Here is an 18619-nt window from a genome sequence, read left to right as displayed (position 1 = left end):
AATGGTTATTTTCATTTCCTCAAAGGCTATGTCTTCCTGTAGATATTATCTTAAAATTATTTCAGGCAGCCATGTAATGTCAGTGCCATGAAGTAAGAATGGCATTTGTGTCACAGGGTTTTTGTACAATGAAAGGGAGCTGTTAAAGCTGACAGTAACATGGCAACCTTGACCTAGCTCACCTTCTCAGCCCTGTGTTCCAACATTAGCACTATTTCCCTTGCAAATAGACTCATGTCAATGGCCTTTTGGCCTGCCCTGACCAAGATGGTAGAGTAAGAAACGTCTAGGCTCTGTCTCCCCATAGAAGCTTTGAAAAACCAGCAAGAACTGGCTGAAACATCTTTCTCAAAGCTCCAGAAAACAGATGAAGACTTGCAGAAACAGGGTGACCATGAATCAAGAGAAAGGCTACTCAAAAACTGTAGGGTCTCTGGACACCATGACTGGCCCCTCCCTAGCCCCCTCACAGGCTCGGCCCAGGGACCCACAATCCCAGTACAGAGACATCCCTCATCTTTTTCTTGAGGAAGCAGAGTAACCCTTGTGCACCCTTTGGGAGCATATGTGTTTGGCACAATCTGATTGGCGGCAGCCTTAGCAACTGGACGCACATCAGAGGCTTGCCATCCCAGAACTTGGCCTGTGGGTAGAAGGCAGCTCACAGAGCCCTGCCATAGAATGCCAAGGAGGAGCAGTCAAGCTGGGCTGCCTGGGGCAAGAGATTGCTGGCAGTAGAATGTAGAGCACATTGCCAGGGAGCAGGGGCAAACTGTTTCCTGAGGAAGACCGGACACTTGAATCCCTGTAAACAGAGAAATTCCTAGGTCCAGAAGACAAAAGGCAAAAGGCATGCAAGAAAGGATCTGAGAGGCCCCTAAACTTTGGCCCAGAGCTATTGTCTAAGCTCTTTGTATAAATAAGCCCTCAAAGGCTGCTCTCACACAGGTCAACTGCCAAAAGTGGGAGAGGTGTTTTGGTTTGTTTATTCCTTCCTTCCTTCCTTCCTCCCTCCCTCCCTCCCTTCCTCCCTTCCTTTCCTTTTGTTCCTAACATTCAAGGGAGACTTGTTCATAATACTAGCTTAAGGAAAAGATGCCTCAGAGGCTAAATTCCACTGATAACACATTAAAATATCAAAATATCCAAGTTTCAGCAAAAGATTAAAAACACACAAAGAGAAAGGAAGTGGTAGCAGTCAAAAGTGAATATTAAAGAATTAAAAGCCATATATAAGGAGGACCAAACCTAAATATACCATACCTAGACTTTTAAAAAATGCCTAAATATGCTCAAAAACTAAAGGAAAGTGGGACATAATGGCAGAAAGTTTCCCAAATTTAATGAAAGGCAAACATGAATATACACATCCAAGACACTCAACAAACTCCAAGCAGGAGAAACGTACATAGACCTATACCATGGAATACTATATTCAAAATGTCAAATGCCAAGGGTAAAGAGAATTTGAAAGCAACTAGAGAGAAGCAACGTGTAATGTACATGGAGCCTAAATAAGATTGAATGCCAATTTCTCATCAGAAACCATAGAAGAAAGAAGGCAGTGGGATGACATATTTAAAGTGCTGATAGCAAAAAAAAAGAAAAAAAAAGAAATTGCCAACCAAGAATCCTATATCCAGCAAAACTGTTTTTCAAAAATGAGGGAGATATTAAGACTTCCCAGATAAACAAAAGCTAACAGAATTTGTCACCACTAGCCTAGCCCTACAAGACAGACTACGAGGAGTTTGGTGGACTGAAAGGAGAGGAGTAGACAACAAATCAAAGCCACATGAAGAAATAAAGGTCTCCAATGAGGGTGATGACATGGGTAAATATAAAGGCTACCACTATTGTGGTTTTGGTTCGTAAGACCACTTTTTACTTCCTACAGGATCTAAAAAGCAAATGTATAAAATACAATGAGAAATTAGTTGGTTTAAACGCATAATATATAAACATGTAACTTTTTGATGAGTGCATAAAAGTGGAGAGGCAGAGGGTTGTAGGAACATAGTTTGTTACACTATTGAAGTTAAGATTGTTATACATTTGGAATGTCACATTTAAGCTCCATGGTAACTACAGAGATCCTAGGGACAGAAAGTAGAGGGGGCAGGGGGAGTGGGGAGTTCATGAATAATGGGTGTAGGGTTTCTTTTGGGAGATATGAAAGTGGTAAAGGAAGGTGTTGAGGGTGCACTGTGATTATAATTAGTTTCACTGTCTGGTATGCTTGGGAGTGGTTGAGATGGGAAAGCTTATGTTGTATATATGTTCCCACAACTAAAATAAACATTTTAAAAAGAGCAACTAAATAGACAATGACAATTAAATGCAATATGTGATCCTGGACAGGATCTAACAAGAGAGGAAAACAGGCTTAAGGACATTATTGGAATATATGAAAAAAAAAAATAGCATATAGACTACAAACTTTCTATCAAGGTTAAATTTCTTGAACTGGACAACTGCACTTAAGGTAACTACGTGTGTGACTATCTTTGGTCTTAGGACATGAACATGGCAGTATTAAATATTCAAGGAGCATGGTGAATACAGCCTATCCTCAAGTATTTAGAAAATAGATCATTAAAGAGATTCTTAGGCAGATAGACATGTGGATAGAATGATACAGAAAATGTTGCAGAATGTTAAAACTGATGGATCTGGGTATGTAGAGGATATATGGGATTGTTGGAGTTCTCTGTATAGAGTTTGTATAATGTTTGAAGAGGCCCTGTAAGTTTGAAAGCATTTAAAAATTAAAAAATTAAAGAAATGGCTTTTTTGTTGGGAAATAGATTTAAAATGATAAAAGCCAAATTTGATGAAGTTATAGGGAAATAGGAGCTCTCATGTAGTTCTGGTATGAGAGTAAACTTGTCCATGTTTCCAGAAGGCATTTTTGGAAATAGGTATCAAAAACCTTATTAATGTTCATATAGTTTTTTCCACCAGTTTCCACTTGTTAGAATTTACCCCAAAGAGATCATCAAACTTATATACAAATACAGAAAGGTGTTCAATGCAACCTTCTTTATAGTAGCAAAAAATGAGAAGCAAACTAAACATTCATTGGTAACACGTTACTTAATTATGTTATAGCCATGCAATACAGTGCACTGAGAAAACAATAATCTTATCATTGACATGCATTGATGATATGGACAAATGATCACTATAGATTTTTAAAAGTCAGGTTCTAAAACAATGTGTATAATATAGTCACAATTTTGTTAAGAATAAAGTACATGCATGTAGGTTGAATATGTGTGTATGTGTGTGTGTATCCAAATAGGGAAATCATGGATGATTTTTATTTTCTTCTGTTTGCTTTCTTGAAAGAATTTCTTCAATGTATATGTATTACTTTTATAATACTCTTGACTTCTCATTTTTCTCTTCCACAAATGGTAATCTGAGTTCCATTATAATGTATGACCTCCTTACAGAAAAAAAGCAAGAAACATCCAAGTTTTATAGCATCAAAGTCTGCCCCTTATCTGCTTGGCTTATGCCATTAATCATTCTATTCTGCCCAAGTACCATACAGATACTGGACTGTAATCATTGCAATTTAATTTTAAATAAGGTCTTGTTTCCAGATCTCTTCTTGCCTGGATATTTCTCTTTATCTACACAGATTTAACTTTAATATTGATTGTTCCCCCCTTTCAGGTAAATAACTACAGTTTAGAGGAAGTAACCCATGAAGAGGCGGTAGCAATTTTGAAGAACACGTCAGATGTGGTTTATCTGAAAGTTGGCAAACCCACCACCATTTACATGACTGATCCTTATGGTCCACCTGATATTACTCACTGTAAGTACCACACTCAGCGTGTCCCCTACTAGCAGCTTGCCAGGTTTGCAAACTTGAAATTCTGTAAAAGAGTTCTCTGCTTGCATCTTCACTCTTGTTTAGTCTTAGGAAATACTTCAGAGGGGCCTATCATCCACTTCACTCCCTGGTTGCCTTGACTGGCCTTTACCTAATATTTGAAAGGTGGGGTACCCTGAGGGGCTGGCAGGTCCACCTTCCTGGAAAAGCTTCGTGGTATGGTAACAGTGTTTTAAAGGCTAAGTCTAAAGCACAATAGCCCTCATGCCCTAAGATTCCCTCTTCCTAGTTCAGACACATATAGTAGCAGAGTAGAAAAGAGAGGTTTGAAAAATAGATCAGAGATAGCTCTCTGCTTCTAACTGAGGGAGGGCTCTTGTGCTTGAATGGTGAGACCATTATCCTCAATCATCATCATCATCCTAGCTCTTATCTTATGTTACATTGGCTGGGCAGCCAGAGAAAATCCTCAATCTCTATGGCAGTAATGGTGAATTGGGGGTGGGGGCTTCTAGGGCAAGAACTAACTCTGACACACTCTGCTAGGGTCTTTATGAAGTCTACTGCTACATTAGCCCCTTGTTTTCTCCTTTTCTTAATAGGTCAACCAAAAGCCTTGTCTAAGGTTCTGTCTTTGGGAACTAGATTTAGAAGCATTTCACTCTCTGGAGGTAAATTAAGGGACAGTTTCATAGATATCAGTAAACCTACTCATTCTGAAATTTTAAGAGTCCAATTGGAGCACTGGGAAATCAGAATGTACTTCAGGACCCACCATTAATTACTAATGTGGTCTTAAGCAAGTCGTTGAACCTCTCCCAAATTCAGATGTTCCTCCTGGGAGAAATTTAAGGGTTGAGTAATTTTGTTATCTGCCCATTAAATTAACTATTGCTTTTTATAGTGATGATTCTAAAACGACTTGCCCCCAAAATATGTCTCTTTTTCAAGTACACCATAAACTGAGATCAGTCTTACCTTAAGAGGTGAAATTTAACTCTCAGGGTTTTTCAAACAGGATGAATTCAGGAAAATCAGCCTTGAGACTCTGTAGCCACTTTGTGAAGGGTATGAAAGGTTAATGTCAAAACTGAGGAAAGGGGGAAAGACAAAACTTCCTGATCAATTCAACAAATATATATTGAGTAAGTGATATGTGCTAGACACCTTGTAAGGTAATATGTAGGATGCAAAGAGGACGCAAACATGACCCTCACGAAGCTTGGTTGGAAGGAAGGTTAATTCAGATATACAAAGAGCAGTGGTATAGAGAGAACTGTATGCCATGGGAGAGTTTAAGTATATATATCTATTTCCTTTGGAAACTCAAAGGAAGGATATATTGTCTGTCTTTTGAAGATCAGAAAAATCTTTATGCAGAGGGTAGGATTTGAAAAGTATCTTGAAGAATGGGTGAACTTGCTCCCTCAGAGCTTATGATGACTGGATATGAATCATGTGAAATGCAATTAGAAAGTTAACATTTTCATTTCAATAGAAAATTAATCATCATTCTGAATATGTGTGTGCTGGGTCTTTCCTCCAATTCTTCTCTTCACCTAATTATACTACGTGGAGTTACAGATATATAACTGTTATTACATCTTCCAGACCTAAAGGTTGCCATGTGCTCTTACACAGGAATTGCAAACAGCACCCCTCTCCCCCACCGTCTTGGAAGACACCGAATCTCTTTCCTGTAGCAAAGCCTTTCTATTTTTAATACTTCCTCTGTACTACAACATAATCACCCACATAGGTTTCTTTTTTTTTTTTTCCCCCACCCCTCAGCTTATTCTCCACCGATGGAAAACCATCTTCTCTCTGGCAACAATGGCACTTTAGAATACAAAACCTCCCTGCCGCCCATCTCTCCAGGAAGGTACTCGCCAATTCCAAAGCACATGCTTGTTGAAGACGACTATACCAGGTCAGATGTGCTTGCTGGTTAATTGAGTTTTGCTGTCTTTATCAGGAAGAAATCACATTTGCCTAATACCACAGCTGTTGCTTTGGGGACAAACAAGATTCTGAGGACCATTCAAACTTAATTATAGTCCTGCCTCAAGTGGAAATCCTCAAATATTTGTAAAAATTTCATAGTCCTCCATTTGGAAGCAAAATCAGAAATTCTTTGAGGAGAAATAGAAATATACGCTTAGCCATCACTTTGCAATTGATTAAGACTTTCCATATGTGATCCCATTTGAGTGTTACAGCCATGCTGTAAGGTAAGTATTATTACTTGAGGAGAGAAAATGGTGCTGTGGTTGAAAGAGAAGCAAGTGGTATACCCAGCATTACGTGTGAGAAGAGCTAGGACTCAAATCCTGGTCTTTTAACTGTAAAGTCCATGTCCTTGCCACCAGTAACCACCCACAATTCAGTGGAATTTGAGATTCAGTCAGTCTTCCTTCTGGTGCTAGAAGTAGAGGTGGAAAGGAAGGGGTAAAGGAAAATCCAAATGATTCAAACGTAATATATCCTGGTTATCCCAAAGCAGTACAGGGAGTCTAGGACAGAACACAAAACCACATTGCTAATCCTACAACATGAAACCTAATTTGACCAGTGCACCTTAGAAAAAGTCAGGTCTGACAGCTCACAGAGAAGACCAGTTAGCTGATATAGTGGTCACCAATAAGCATTAAATAAATATTGGGTGATGAATAACTTGATGAATGATTGGGTAGATGGATAATTAGAAATGTACATATTTTTTCCTTTTTTTTATCTGTAAATGCTTTGTTCCAAAAATATATACTCCTTGTATCTTGTTATATAATGAAAAGATGTTCAATAACCAAAAATCTCTCCCAAACTCCTTCCAGAGCACCCTGTTTTATAATACCCAACATATACAGCATGGCATGTAAACATGCACAAACACATGACTTGTATATAGGTGAGGCTTGACATTGTTTCTACAAAGTAAGTTCATATTTTATACATTACTTTGCAACTTGCATTTTTCAATCAGTAATCCCTTTACCAAAAATGAACTTATATTTAGATATGTACACTTTATTCCTGCAAAAAAATGATAGAGACAGACTCTCTTGGTTTAATATCCTGCCCATTTAATGAAGCCATTTGTTTGCCCTGAAAAAAATAGTGGAGACTTCCTGCTGGTTAACTTTTCTCACTGGTACACATGCATGCTTTGGCTTTTTTCACTCCTTTGGTATTTCTATCTAAATGAGCAAACATTTTCCATTTATTTTGAAATCTCAGGTTTCCTAAAGTAGCTTTTCACATCTTTAGCCAAGGAATGGAATGTTTAGACACTGCAAATGTGCATCTGTGGTGTAAATCAAATATAAACTTCTTCCTTTACTGAAAAGTTTGATTTCTATGCTATTCATTAAAATTAGAGTTGCAGCAAGATAATCCTCATGGACCGCTAAAGAACAGTAAAAATATAGGGCACTGTTATCAACCAGAGCAGTGATCTATTTGCTCTCATCTTACTGCTAATATTTGATATGATTTTATCTTACTAGACTCCATAGGAAATCAACAATCATTAAACCCCCTTCATAATCCAGAGCCTTTGCTACTTGCTTTCCATGCACTAAAAAGAAGAATTTTCATCCCCATTTTACAGATGTGGAAATTAAAGCTCAACGAGGTTAAGGACATTGCTATGATAATGTAGTTTCTAATAGAAAAATGGGGTGCCCTGCTGCTATATCTAAAATCCCATCTAGGAAGAGGTATTTAACTCTCTCCTTATATTTGAGTGAAATCAAAGTCACATAGAAGTGTGTTCATTTTAGGAGCATGTGGCTAGAAAGGCATCTGAGAGTTTTGGTGAACCCTAGAGCCAACTACACTAGGATTTGAGACCTACCTCTCTTAACTGGCTAACTCTGTGACCTTAAACTCTGCTTGCCTTAGTTTTTCAATCTGTACAATAGCATTAGTAATCTCCCTTAACAGGTTGTAATGATTAAATGAGGCAAAGAACTTAGAACAGTGCCTGGCCCAGAATAACTCAATGAGTGTTATCTTTTTACATTAATTATCATTATTGCAGTTCTTAATCTACCTCGGATGTCAGGTGGACTGTTTTTACAGATGGTGTCCCAGGCAGGGTCCATTCTTTCATACAGTGATATGCCTCAATATCTTACTCTCTGCTTCCCCGCCCCCCGCCCCTTCTACTGTCACTCTGCAGAACAAGCTCACTAATAACTCTGGATAAAACTGAAATGGCTGATGCCTGGCAAACTTGTGAAGTAAATTACTTCAGTTTGCACGCACACATACACAAACACACATCCCCCCTAACTTTCCAACACACACTGCCAATACTCTCTCACAGGTGCTCTGTACTGTAGGCATTCCCATAATCTCAGAAATATTTGCTCAGAGGCAAATTGCCTCATATGCAAATATGTATCGAATACTTCCTGCTAGGTAGTGAGCACCGCACTTGTAATGCAAATTTGAATAAGTGGGCACTGCATTTGAAATGCCAAGTTGCATAAGAAGCAGCTCCTAAGAACCATCAAAGGAGAGAAAAATATGTACAAACCAGTGGAGGTAGAGTACCTGTTCCCTGACTAGTTTTCAATGATTGGAAACAAAAGAAAAAAAAAAAAGACAATGCAAATATGTTTTCCACAAAGCCCAACCTATTTATTTATTTTAAATCCTGAGATTATTTACTTTAGTGTTAAGATGCCCTTTCTTTTATGGAAGGATGGTGGTAGTCAATGGCGATTATTTAGTTTGTTGTATCTTTACATGACAAAATGGAAAGTTGGCAACTTTATATCAGTCCTCATTTTCTTAATGTAAAGATCTTTAAACTCCAAAAGTTTGGTAACTACTAACAGAAACAAACAGAAACTACTAGAGTCAATTCTGTGAGCATATCCATGTAGCACTAGCAGAGTTGCCTAGCACTGTAGGAGGAACTTAGTAAATGTTTATAAACAGGTATGAGTTTTACGTGAATGCCACAAGAACAGCCTATGGGATCAAGGAGAGGAGATGACGTGAATTTGGGTTTGCAAAATGAGTAGGCATTGATCCTAATATGAGGAGACCAGGAAGAGCTTTTGTGGTGCTGAGTCACAGAGAAGTGTGAAATACAATAAAACAAGAGCAAAGGTTACAGCTTGAAATGTAAGACTCATAAAAGAAAATATTACCTAGCTTTAAATTTTCTTTATATTTCTATCCTTCCTCCATATGCAACCTGCCTGTAAGACAAAAAATATAGAGAATAAAAAAAAAGAAAAAACTGCCACTATAGACCATTAACACTAAATGTTTTAATACATATTATTGAACCTATTTTACTTATATGATACCCTTAGTCTTGATTTTTACAGATAGTAAAAATGCTCAGGGATTAAATGACTGTCTTATAGCATTCAAGAAACAAATGGCAGAATCAAGATTTGAATTCAGACTTGCCTATCTTTAAAGCGCTGACCACCCTCTCACCCACACCCTACCTCTACCCCACTCCCATTTCTTTTCCACTGAGAAATATTGGATAAAAAGGATTGGACTTGTAACAGGAGACTGGATTTTAGTCTAAGTCCTGCCACTTACTACCTAGAGATCCTAGATGTCCCTGATTAAGTCAGTTTTATCTCCATGACTCTTGATATTCTTATCTGTAAATTTGGGATAAAATGTCTTGTAATTTCTTCAAGGAATTGTTAGCTTTTAATGTAATAAAATGTATGAAATTTTTTGGTCATATTTAGAAGGCTGTATAAATTAATTATTATCATAAGATCTTATGATAGCTTATGTTTGAGTCCTATGCTGTATTTTCCTAATACCATAAGTGAAGGGGATAAGTCTGTAATGATGGCACTTGGGCCCATGGGGAAACATTTTTGTGAAATGGGAACCTTTTAGTCACCTATAAAATCATATCAAATTGGCAGCTTTTTATTCCATGTGCTCACACAGTGTCTTAATAGATCTGTTGTAGGAAATATTTCTATATTTGCATGCTGTATATTCACTTTTGTTGTGGAAATATAAGAATATTCTTTAAAGCATTTTTGAGTAGAAGAATGCTGCAAAGACTTAGCTGAATTTTTTAAAGTCTGTTTTCCATTAAGGAAATATATACCTAGGTAAACTGAGAAATTTTGTTATCCCATTGATATAGAGGAAAAGAGCACAAAAAAAAAGGCTTTGGATAAAAATCTCTTAGTAGAATGCCTACAGTCCCCATGAAGCAGTATTTATTGTAAAGTAAGTAACTGGTTCTTGATTTTTAGAAAACAAAGGCTGTTATAATGATGCTAAAATGGTTTTGGGATCAAGGAGTTAGAGGCTATCAGAGTTAGAAGGACCAAAATGATAACAGAATCTAATCTTCCTCCATTTTATGAGTTTGGAACACAATAACCAGGACGCTTGTTGGCTCTTCATAAGTTCCATAACTTACAAGTGGTGGGACTGGGTTTTGAACCTGTGTCTTCAACACCCAGTCCAGTGTTCTCTGTTTAGCTAAGCATGTGTCCTTTTTCTTGGATTGACTAAGGAAAGCTACAATCAACCACGAATCACTGTGTGCAGTGTCTACTTGTCTACTTTGTACTTTACCTACACCTATAGATGCCCTTTCTTCAGGGCCAATTCTTCCCTGATGGTGCAAATTACACATCCTCACCATCTGGCTAAATATTGTCAGGAAACACAAATTATTGGTGTGAAAATATAAAAGTTGAGGATGGAAAATTTTTTAGCTTGCAGTATGAAGCTGAGAAAAATGTCCAAATCGAGGCATCATCTAGACAATGCTTTCTTCCTGAAAACCTGCTGCTGGAGATCGTTTGGTTCTCTGCCATGGGGCAAGGCACAGGGCGCATCTGCTGGTCTCTCCCTTCTCTCCTGGGTTTCATTGCTTTCAGCTTCTTGCTTCTGTGGATTTCTCTCTCTCTTTCTTCTGCATTCATTCCATTTATAACAGACTCCAGTAAAAGGATTAAGACCCACCCTGACTTAGGCTGGTCAAAAGGTTTCACTTAATGTAGGTGCACACCCCCAGGCATGGATTAAATTTAAGGACATGCCTTTCTGGGGTACATACAGCTCCATCATTACCTAGGAGTAGGTCATGGTGACATAGTATAGGTTTGATTTAAAGTACCTTGAGAATCCACTGAAGAGTATTAACCAGAAAAATGAAATGATCAGATTGATGTTTTAAAAAACACATAGTCTGGTTGCTGTGTGGAGAAGCAGAGACCAAGGAAGAGATAAGGAAAGAGATGCTGGCAGCTGAGCCTGGGGTGAGGAAGAGCAGTGGAGAGGAGATGTGGAAGAATCTTGATTCAATACCCATTGTCTTGGGTGAGGAGCAGGCCTGCTTTAGTCAGGCTATTTCACTGTATTTTTATACCTATCAAGAATATTGGCGGTGGACTTGGCCCAGGGGTTAGGGCGTCCGTCTACTACATGGGAGGTCTGCGGTTCAAACCCCGGGCGTCCTTGACCCATGTGGAGCTGGCCCATGGGCAGTGCTGATGCGCGCAAAGAGTGCCCTGCCACTCAGGGGTGTCCCCTGCATAGGGGAGCCCCACACGCAAGGAGTGCACCCCATAAGGAGAGCCGCCCAGCGCGAAAGAAAGTGCAGCCTGCCCAGGAATGGTGCTGCACATACGGAGAGCTGACACAGCAAGATGACGCAACAAAAAGAAACACAGATTCCCGTGCCGCTGACAACAACAGAAGTGGACAAAGAAGACACAGCAAATAGACACAGAGAACAGACAACCCGGGCCGGGGGAGGGAGGGAAGATATAAATAAATAAATCTTTTAAAAGAGAATCTTTCAGGAACAACACAAGAGTATTTACCACTCTTGCTGATTTTTCCCCATATTTATAGAAATATTTAGAGACCAAACCACTGTATGTCAAATGTTTCTACCCATGTACCCTTAAGCCATAGACAAGGAAATTATTATTATTATTATTAGTATCTGAAGTGTAGCATGGAGCCTTCTGCCAAAGTATATTTGCTTTAATGTAAAAATCTTCCAAATACAAATTAAATTCATTTTTATCCCAAATCCTAAAGTGAAATTGAAACACCAGAAAGTTTCCTGGGGATACCTATAGTCTCTGGCAAATTCCACAGATCCCAAGGTACATACGTGTACCCAAGTTTGGAAAACACTGAGCTAAATTATACTTGTCAGCTTTTTTGTTTTTAAAAAGCAGCCCCTTAATAATGACTCAAGGTTTATGGTCTCTGTAGAAACATTCCCTCCAAAGACCAGATAGCACTTTCCATCAGAGTAAAGTATGGACAGGTTCTGGCCTAACTTCCTTTTAACTTTTATTGAATGATTTGAAACCATGTCTGGATGAATTGGAAGCTCCCATTCTTCTTCCCCACACAGGAGAGAATTCTTCCCTTATATACATTTAACAGAGGAAAAACCTGGGAGTAACCCTAGCAAACCACTGACCTGCTTTAGAAGTATGATCAGTAAAGCAGAGTGATTAGGTGTATGGGCCCAGGAGCCACTGTGCTCAGGTTCGAATCCTGCTTCAAGCTCTTCCTAGCTGTGCAACCTTGGTTAACTTATATATTCACCCTTTGCCTCTGTTTTCTCATTGATAAAATTAGCAAAATGATGGTTTCCCCCTTATTGGCTCATTGTGATAAGAAACTGAGTTAACACCTCTAAAGTGCTTAGGAAGATAGTAAGCACTTGATAAATGTTAGCTACTAGTAATACTATCTAAAACAAGGATTTAAAAAGAACTATTCCACAGATAAAATCACTTTTTGGTAAACATCCTCCATTTATCTATGAAAATGTAGCCAACAATGTTATACAGCTGATCAAACATGATATAACCTATTAATATGTACACATTTTTCCATTTATTTGCCTTGAAGAACACATTAAAACATTTTATTACAGAAGTTTATATAGTCTGAATGCTCTATTGAAGATCCATGTTTTTATGACTACCACAAGTATCTGGTACCACCTGAATTGAAATTTTAATATATGATTCAGTGAAACCAAATATGGTATACATCAATCCATCAATCTGACCCCAGTAGCTAAATAGTCCTCTGAATAATGTGTTGATTTTGATCCCATTTTTTATTCATAGTTAGCTTTCAATAACTAATACTACATAGCTTTTCCCTTAAGAAATTCTGGAAAACTTGACATAGACTCACAGCCTTTATAAAGTTCATTATAACACTTAACCTAATTAAAGAGTTATGAGCAAATGTCTCTGAGTTACATCTGTTTTCCTCTATGCTACATGCCCTGCTTTCTCCAATATGGAGCTTGGTACTATAATGTTTATTTGGAAGCAAAGTGTAGTAATGGGAATGGAAAAATAAAACAAGTCTAGTGGTACAGGTGGAGGATAAACTGTTGCACAAAAGCCTCAAGGGGAATTTGTTCTTTATTGATAGTGACTCTAAATAACCAGTTAAGTTTACTTACATAAACCATGAGGCATAATTGATGGAGCTACCATATTAGAAGCAGAGAGGGTGGATGTGTTAATGAGAAAGTCAGCAAATCTTAATTGAAGAGGGGTATCCAAATATGTATTGGAAAACAAGTTAAGTTGCAGTTTGCTATCAGGGAAGTGAATTTAATGTTAGCAAAAATGTTAGTAGAATAAAGCAATAAAGAGAATGTAAAGACTATCTTGAACAGATACTTATTTTTAGTTTGTATCTCATACATTCCCGAGATATAAACACACAACACTAGGCCCTTTAATTTTATGGAAGACAGTTATTGCACATATATAGCTGTTGTTGTTATAGATGTAAAACTCAAATACTTACTTAGTCAACATTGCATTACATTTTTATAGAATGAGTTCATCTTTGGCTTTCAGGGCTGGTTGACACAAAGAATGATTAGTGATAAGTAGTGGAGAATTTTGGAGGGACCACTAGAGAAACCATCAGCCATTAGTTGATTCTGCCCCCTTCCAATTCATGTCACCTACTAGCACCAACGCAATGCACTGCTTATTTCTGATCCTTATTTGTGTTGTAGAAGCTAGGTGTATACTAGGACTAGTCAAGTGGACATGGTCTCTTCTTGTAAGAGTTCGCTTTCACGTCCCTATGTCAGTAAACTAATAATGGATAGAAGACAGCTGATTCCTAACTGTCCACATGTGGATGTATACTTTGAAAATTACCCATGATAGTATTGTAATCCCAGAGTGACATCCTGCCCTCTCCTATATCATTGGCTGCTGTGGGTAGAATTACCATATTAATATTAATCTTTGTCTTGACCAAATATAAGGAAATTGTGGGATATAGCCATTGCATTCCAAAGACTTTCATACTTACAAATATCATAAATTTTGAGTTGTATCATTCACTTTTTGCTTCTAGGTAATTTCATCAATATAGAAAATGGAGCAAACTATATCTGGGTAAAACATTTTTAAAATATTGCCTTCTTACAGTTTCCAGACTTCATTTTTCAATCTATATATCTTTTTCCATTTTCTCACTCTTTTATTGCCTGCTTTTAATCTACCTTATATTCCCTCTATGTATGCATATTTATCCAATGTTTTATTATTTTCCCTAATCATAAAAGTAATATATATCTGTAGAAAAGTTGTAAAATAAACAGAAATGTAAAGAAAAGTAATAAGAATGACTTGCTATCCCGTCACAGAAAAATAATCATTATTAACAGTTGGTATATTTTCTTTCTGTTTTCTGTCTGTTTATTTGTTTATAAAATTAGACCATACTACCTATACTGGGTTTTAGTTTGTTTTCTTTGCTTTTTCTTATTTAACATTATACCTTGAGAATTTTCTCATGTCTTTAAATACTCTGCAAAACCATGTTTTTAGTAGCTGTTTAATATTCAATCATATAGATGAACCATAATTTACTTAACGGCTTTGCTGTTGTTGGACTTTTAGGTTGTTTCCAGGTTTATCCTGTTACAGATAATGCTCGCACGATCTTTCTGACCCCATTCCTTGATTACTTATTTCTTTAGGATAAACACCTGCTTAGTCAGCATCTTCACATGGTTGCCTAAAAGGCATCCCGGATTTAACATGTCCAAAAGCAAACCCTTGATGTTTGCCCCCAGTTTGTCCTTCTGTAGTCTTCCCCTTCCTGGTAAATGATTCTTAGGCCACAAACATTGAGGTCATTCTTTCTTGCTGTCTTTCTTTTACATCCCTTAGCCAATCTATCAGCAAATTCTGTATGTTTTTACCTTCAAAGCATATCCACAATCTGCCCATTTCTCCCCATCCATCTCTCTAGTCCAAGCCACATCACCCATCCTTGGATTTGGCAACAGCCTCCTAAGCAGTTGCCCTGTTTCTGCCTTTGCTACCCATGCCACATATATAACAAACAGTGTGAAATATTTTAAGTAGTAAATCAGATCGTATCACCGAAAGTGAAATCCAAAGCCCAGTTTATAAAACTCTTCATGATTTGGCCCCAGCTGCCTCTCTGATCTCATCTCTCACCCTTCGCTTTGATGCTGCACCTATGTCCTTGTTATATGAAGCCAGCAAGCATGCTTTGTGTTGACCTGGCATGCTTTTCCCTGCAGCACTCACATGGCTTGCTTCCTCTCTTACACAGATCTCTGGTCAAAAAGATCTTATCAGAGAAGCCATCCCAGACCATCCCTTCACTATCACTTTTTATCCTCTTACCCTGTTTTATTTTCCTTCCTAGAATTCTTCCCTGCTTGACAAGTTATATTTTTATTTTACTATTTGTTTATTGTCTGTTTCCCTTGGGTAGACCATAAGCTCCATGAGAACAGGGAGTTGTGTATTTTGTGTACTGCTTGGCCCCAGCACAGAGAAGCAAGTCTAGAACATATTAAACACTAAGTAAATATCAGTGTGCTAAATATAATGGAATTATATTTTGATATGGCAACTAGAATGGTTTCTTGGATCTTTTATTGATTTACACCACCATGAGCTGTATATGGGAAAACTTCTCTTAATACTCTATCTCATTTAAATGCTTGTTTCTCTTTTAATTTATTTTTAATTCTCATGTTTTCACTTAATACTTCTCTTTTATTGTCTATCTATCATCTATCCATTCCACTGAAGGATCTCATCCATTCATCCATCCATCCATCCATTCAAGGATCACATTCATCCAAGGATCACAAGGTCTAAAACCTATTTGTGGAGTTATCACATGCACTATACATATTGAATATTAAAGAACACAGGGGAAGGGAGTGCCATTTATTGAGATCTGTCTTTCATTTATGAGCACGTTTAATCTGTAATCTCAGCTCACTTGGTTTTAGTTGTGTTTCTCAACCTGTTAAAGAAAATGTGTCTTTCGTCCTAACTTCTAAATTATTTCAACTCAAAGCTAGAGACCATACGGGCAAGGAGAATATTAGAGAAAAATGTGAAAAATCATTTTGAACTAACAATAATTGTTATCCATTATTGAATTTCTGCTATGTACAGTCTGGGCTGTATACACTTCCCATATGGTATCACTAATCTTTAAGATAGGTATTCATTCACTTCATAGATGAGGAAATGGAGGCAAGAGCAATTAATAACAAAAACGTGGCAAATCCTTGTGTGGTGTTACTTTGTTTTAGACACTCAACACACATAAACTCACTAATCTTTATGTCACTCTGAGGTAAATCCTATTCTTATTCCCATTTTACAGGTTAGAAAACTAGAGCATAGAGCGTTTAAGTACTTGATCACTGTTACATAGCTAGTAGTTAGCAAAGCCAGGGTCTGAAAATGGGAAGTCTGGCTCCAAAGCCCCTGTCCTTGACCATTCTCTTAAAGGTCAAGTAATAGGATCAGGATTTAAACTCACTCCAATGCCTGGCTTTTTTGCTGCACCATCTAGGTAGACTCTCCTCGGTGCTTCAAGTTGGTCTCTGTTTTTTTCTGTTATCCAGAAAGGTATAAAGTTTTATGTGATTGTTTCCTCCTAGCAACACTTAACCTGCTCAGAGGAGGCAATCAGCTTTTCATGGGAAGGAGGAGAGTCTCGGTTGGTGCAGGGCCAGGCAGAGGTGCAGGGGTGGGGGTGAGGCAGGGAGGGGAGTCCTTACTGCCTGTCATCCTGCTATAACAGCAGACCCCCTGTGGTTGACTTAATGAACATTTTAGGCCCTCATTGAAAGAACTGTGCTTCTGTGAGTAAACATTTAAACAGCAATCCCATCCTAGATTTCTTTTTAAAATTGGGTTCACCTTGAAGTAGAACTGATGTGAGTCCTTTCTCCTGTATAGCACTTCCTAATGGAAATGCTATCAGCTGAAGCACTGGAGCCCGATATTGATATTTTGTTTTGTTTTGTTTTGCCCTAATCTTTTTCTAAAGTCTCATTTACCACCTTAGACGAGGTATGAAGTCAGAATGAAACAGCTGAAATAAATGTGATAGAGATTGCAAAGACAATTATGGGAGGCTTTGCTTTGAATTTCTAACAGCCTCAGTAGATCCTTAGAGTTTTCTTGTACTGCGCAGACACTTCCCTATTATTTAATTCTTATGGTAACTATAGAAGATAGACAGCAAGATGTTGTTATATCTATCTTACAGGGTGAGATGACAGCAATTCCATGATTCCCAGTAAAACACTCAACAATTAAGGGGCAAGTCCAGAATCCAGAATCCTGAAGCAGGAGAACATTTTAGTCAAATTGTAGCTTCCTAGCCGTTTCACCGTGAATGAGTTGCTAGCTTCCCTGTGCCTCCATTTCCTGGCATAGGACTAAACCGTGGGTTATTTTCATAATTAAATGAAATGATCCATTTAAAGCACCTTCACCTGCATTTCAAGTTATTTTGTTATTAGTCTTGGCTTTTAGTCCACATCACCCTGATCGTTATAGAACTGAATACAGCTGTGGTGCTAGCAGAGCTGCTTGCAGATGGTGGAGTGGGGTCAGGAAGTAAATGACGGGGAAATAGGTTTCCAGCCTCAGAAAGCATAGATTTACACCCTAGTTATCTTAAAAGTGGATTTTAATTTTAAGACTGTATATTGATTTAGAGATTCTTACTTAGTCTTTTTAAAATAATATTCAATTCTAATTGAGAAGGATCAATTCAAACAAGGCCTAAGTATAAAAGTTACATAAAAATGGCTTCCTATTAAACAAACTGATTTTTAATTTAGAATTAAAAATCCCAGAATGTTAAGTAAGCAACTATATATGCCTTCCCCAAAAGCTCAAATTTATTGTGGAAATTAATAATTATCCTTCTAACACCAGCAGGCGTAAGGCTTGTGGCATGGAGAATCATATACAAGAGTCATCCTAGAGCCAGTTAAATATAAGTTTAAAAAAAAAAAAAAGCAAACCAACCCACAATTACAATAACAGCAACAAAATAAAACATATTTACCTTCAGGGTTTGACACAGAAATTATCTACAAGGCAAAACCTTTAATGATGCCTCTCAGGGGTAGCATCTCTTCCCCAGCTTGACTGTCTAAGATTGGATTGGATCATGTATGGTAGGACAAAGTTTCACACACAGTGTGTAATGCTAAGCATGGTTCTAATAAGTTTATGCTGAATTTAAATTTGTGAAAACTAAGGGGGAACTATGTAGGAGTTGCTCCTGAGTGTGGAGCTCATAATGAGAATTTGGGATATTTGTCTAAAGCTAAATAGAATCTTCCCTGTCTTCTGAAGCTTAGAGAGAAATATTTAGTTAAATTCTCTTTCTCTCTGTGTATGTGTGTAATCACTGGTAAAATAATGAAATTAGGGG

The 18619-nt window shown here is 37.7% G+C and overlaps 1 protein-coding gene across 36 annotated transcripts in view; it reads left to right on the top strand.

The window, feature by feature from the left end:
• Positions 1-18619, top strand: part of DLG2 (discs large MAGUK scaffold protein 2) — a 2400703-nt gene that overhangs the window by 1856048 nt on the left and 526036 nt on the right. For all 36 annotated transcript variants that reach the window (XM_058306073.2, XM_058306075.2, XM_058306074.2 and 33 more), the window contains 2 exons: positions 3685-3829; positions 5639-5777. In XM_058306073.2, the coding sequence (XP_058162056.1) occupies positions 3685-3829; positions 5639-5777 (284 nt within the window). The remainder of the gene's footprint in view (positions 1-3684; positions 3830-5638; positions 5778-18619) is intronic.

Source organism: Dasypus novemcinctus, chromosome 10 (genome assembly GCF_030445035.2).
Source record: "Dasypus novemcinctus isolate mDasNov1 chromosome 10, mDasNov1.1.hap2, whole genome shotgun sequence".
NCBI lineage: Eukaryota > Metazoa > Chordata > Mammalia > Cingulata > Dasypodidae > Dasypus > Dasypus novemcinctus.
The sequence above is the reverse complement of the archived record's forward strand: the minus strand, read 5'-3'. Positions and strand labels throughout refer to the sequence as shown.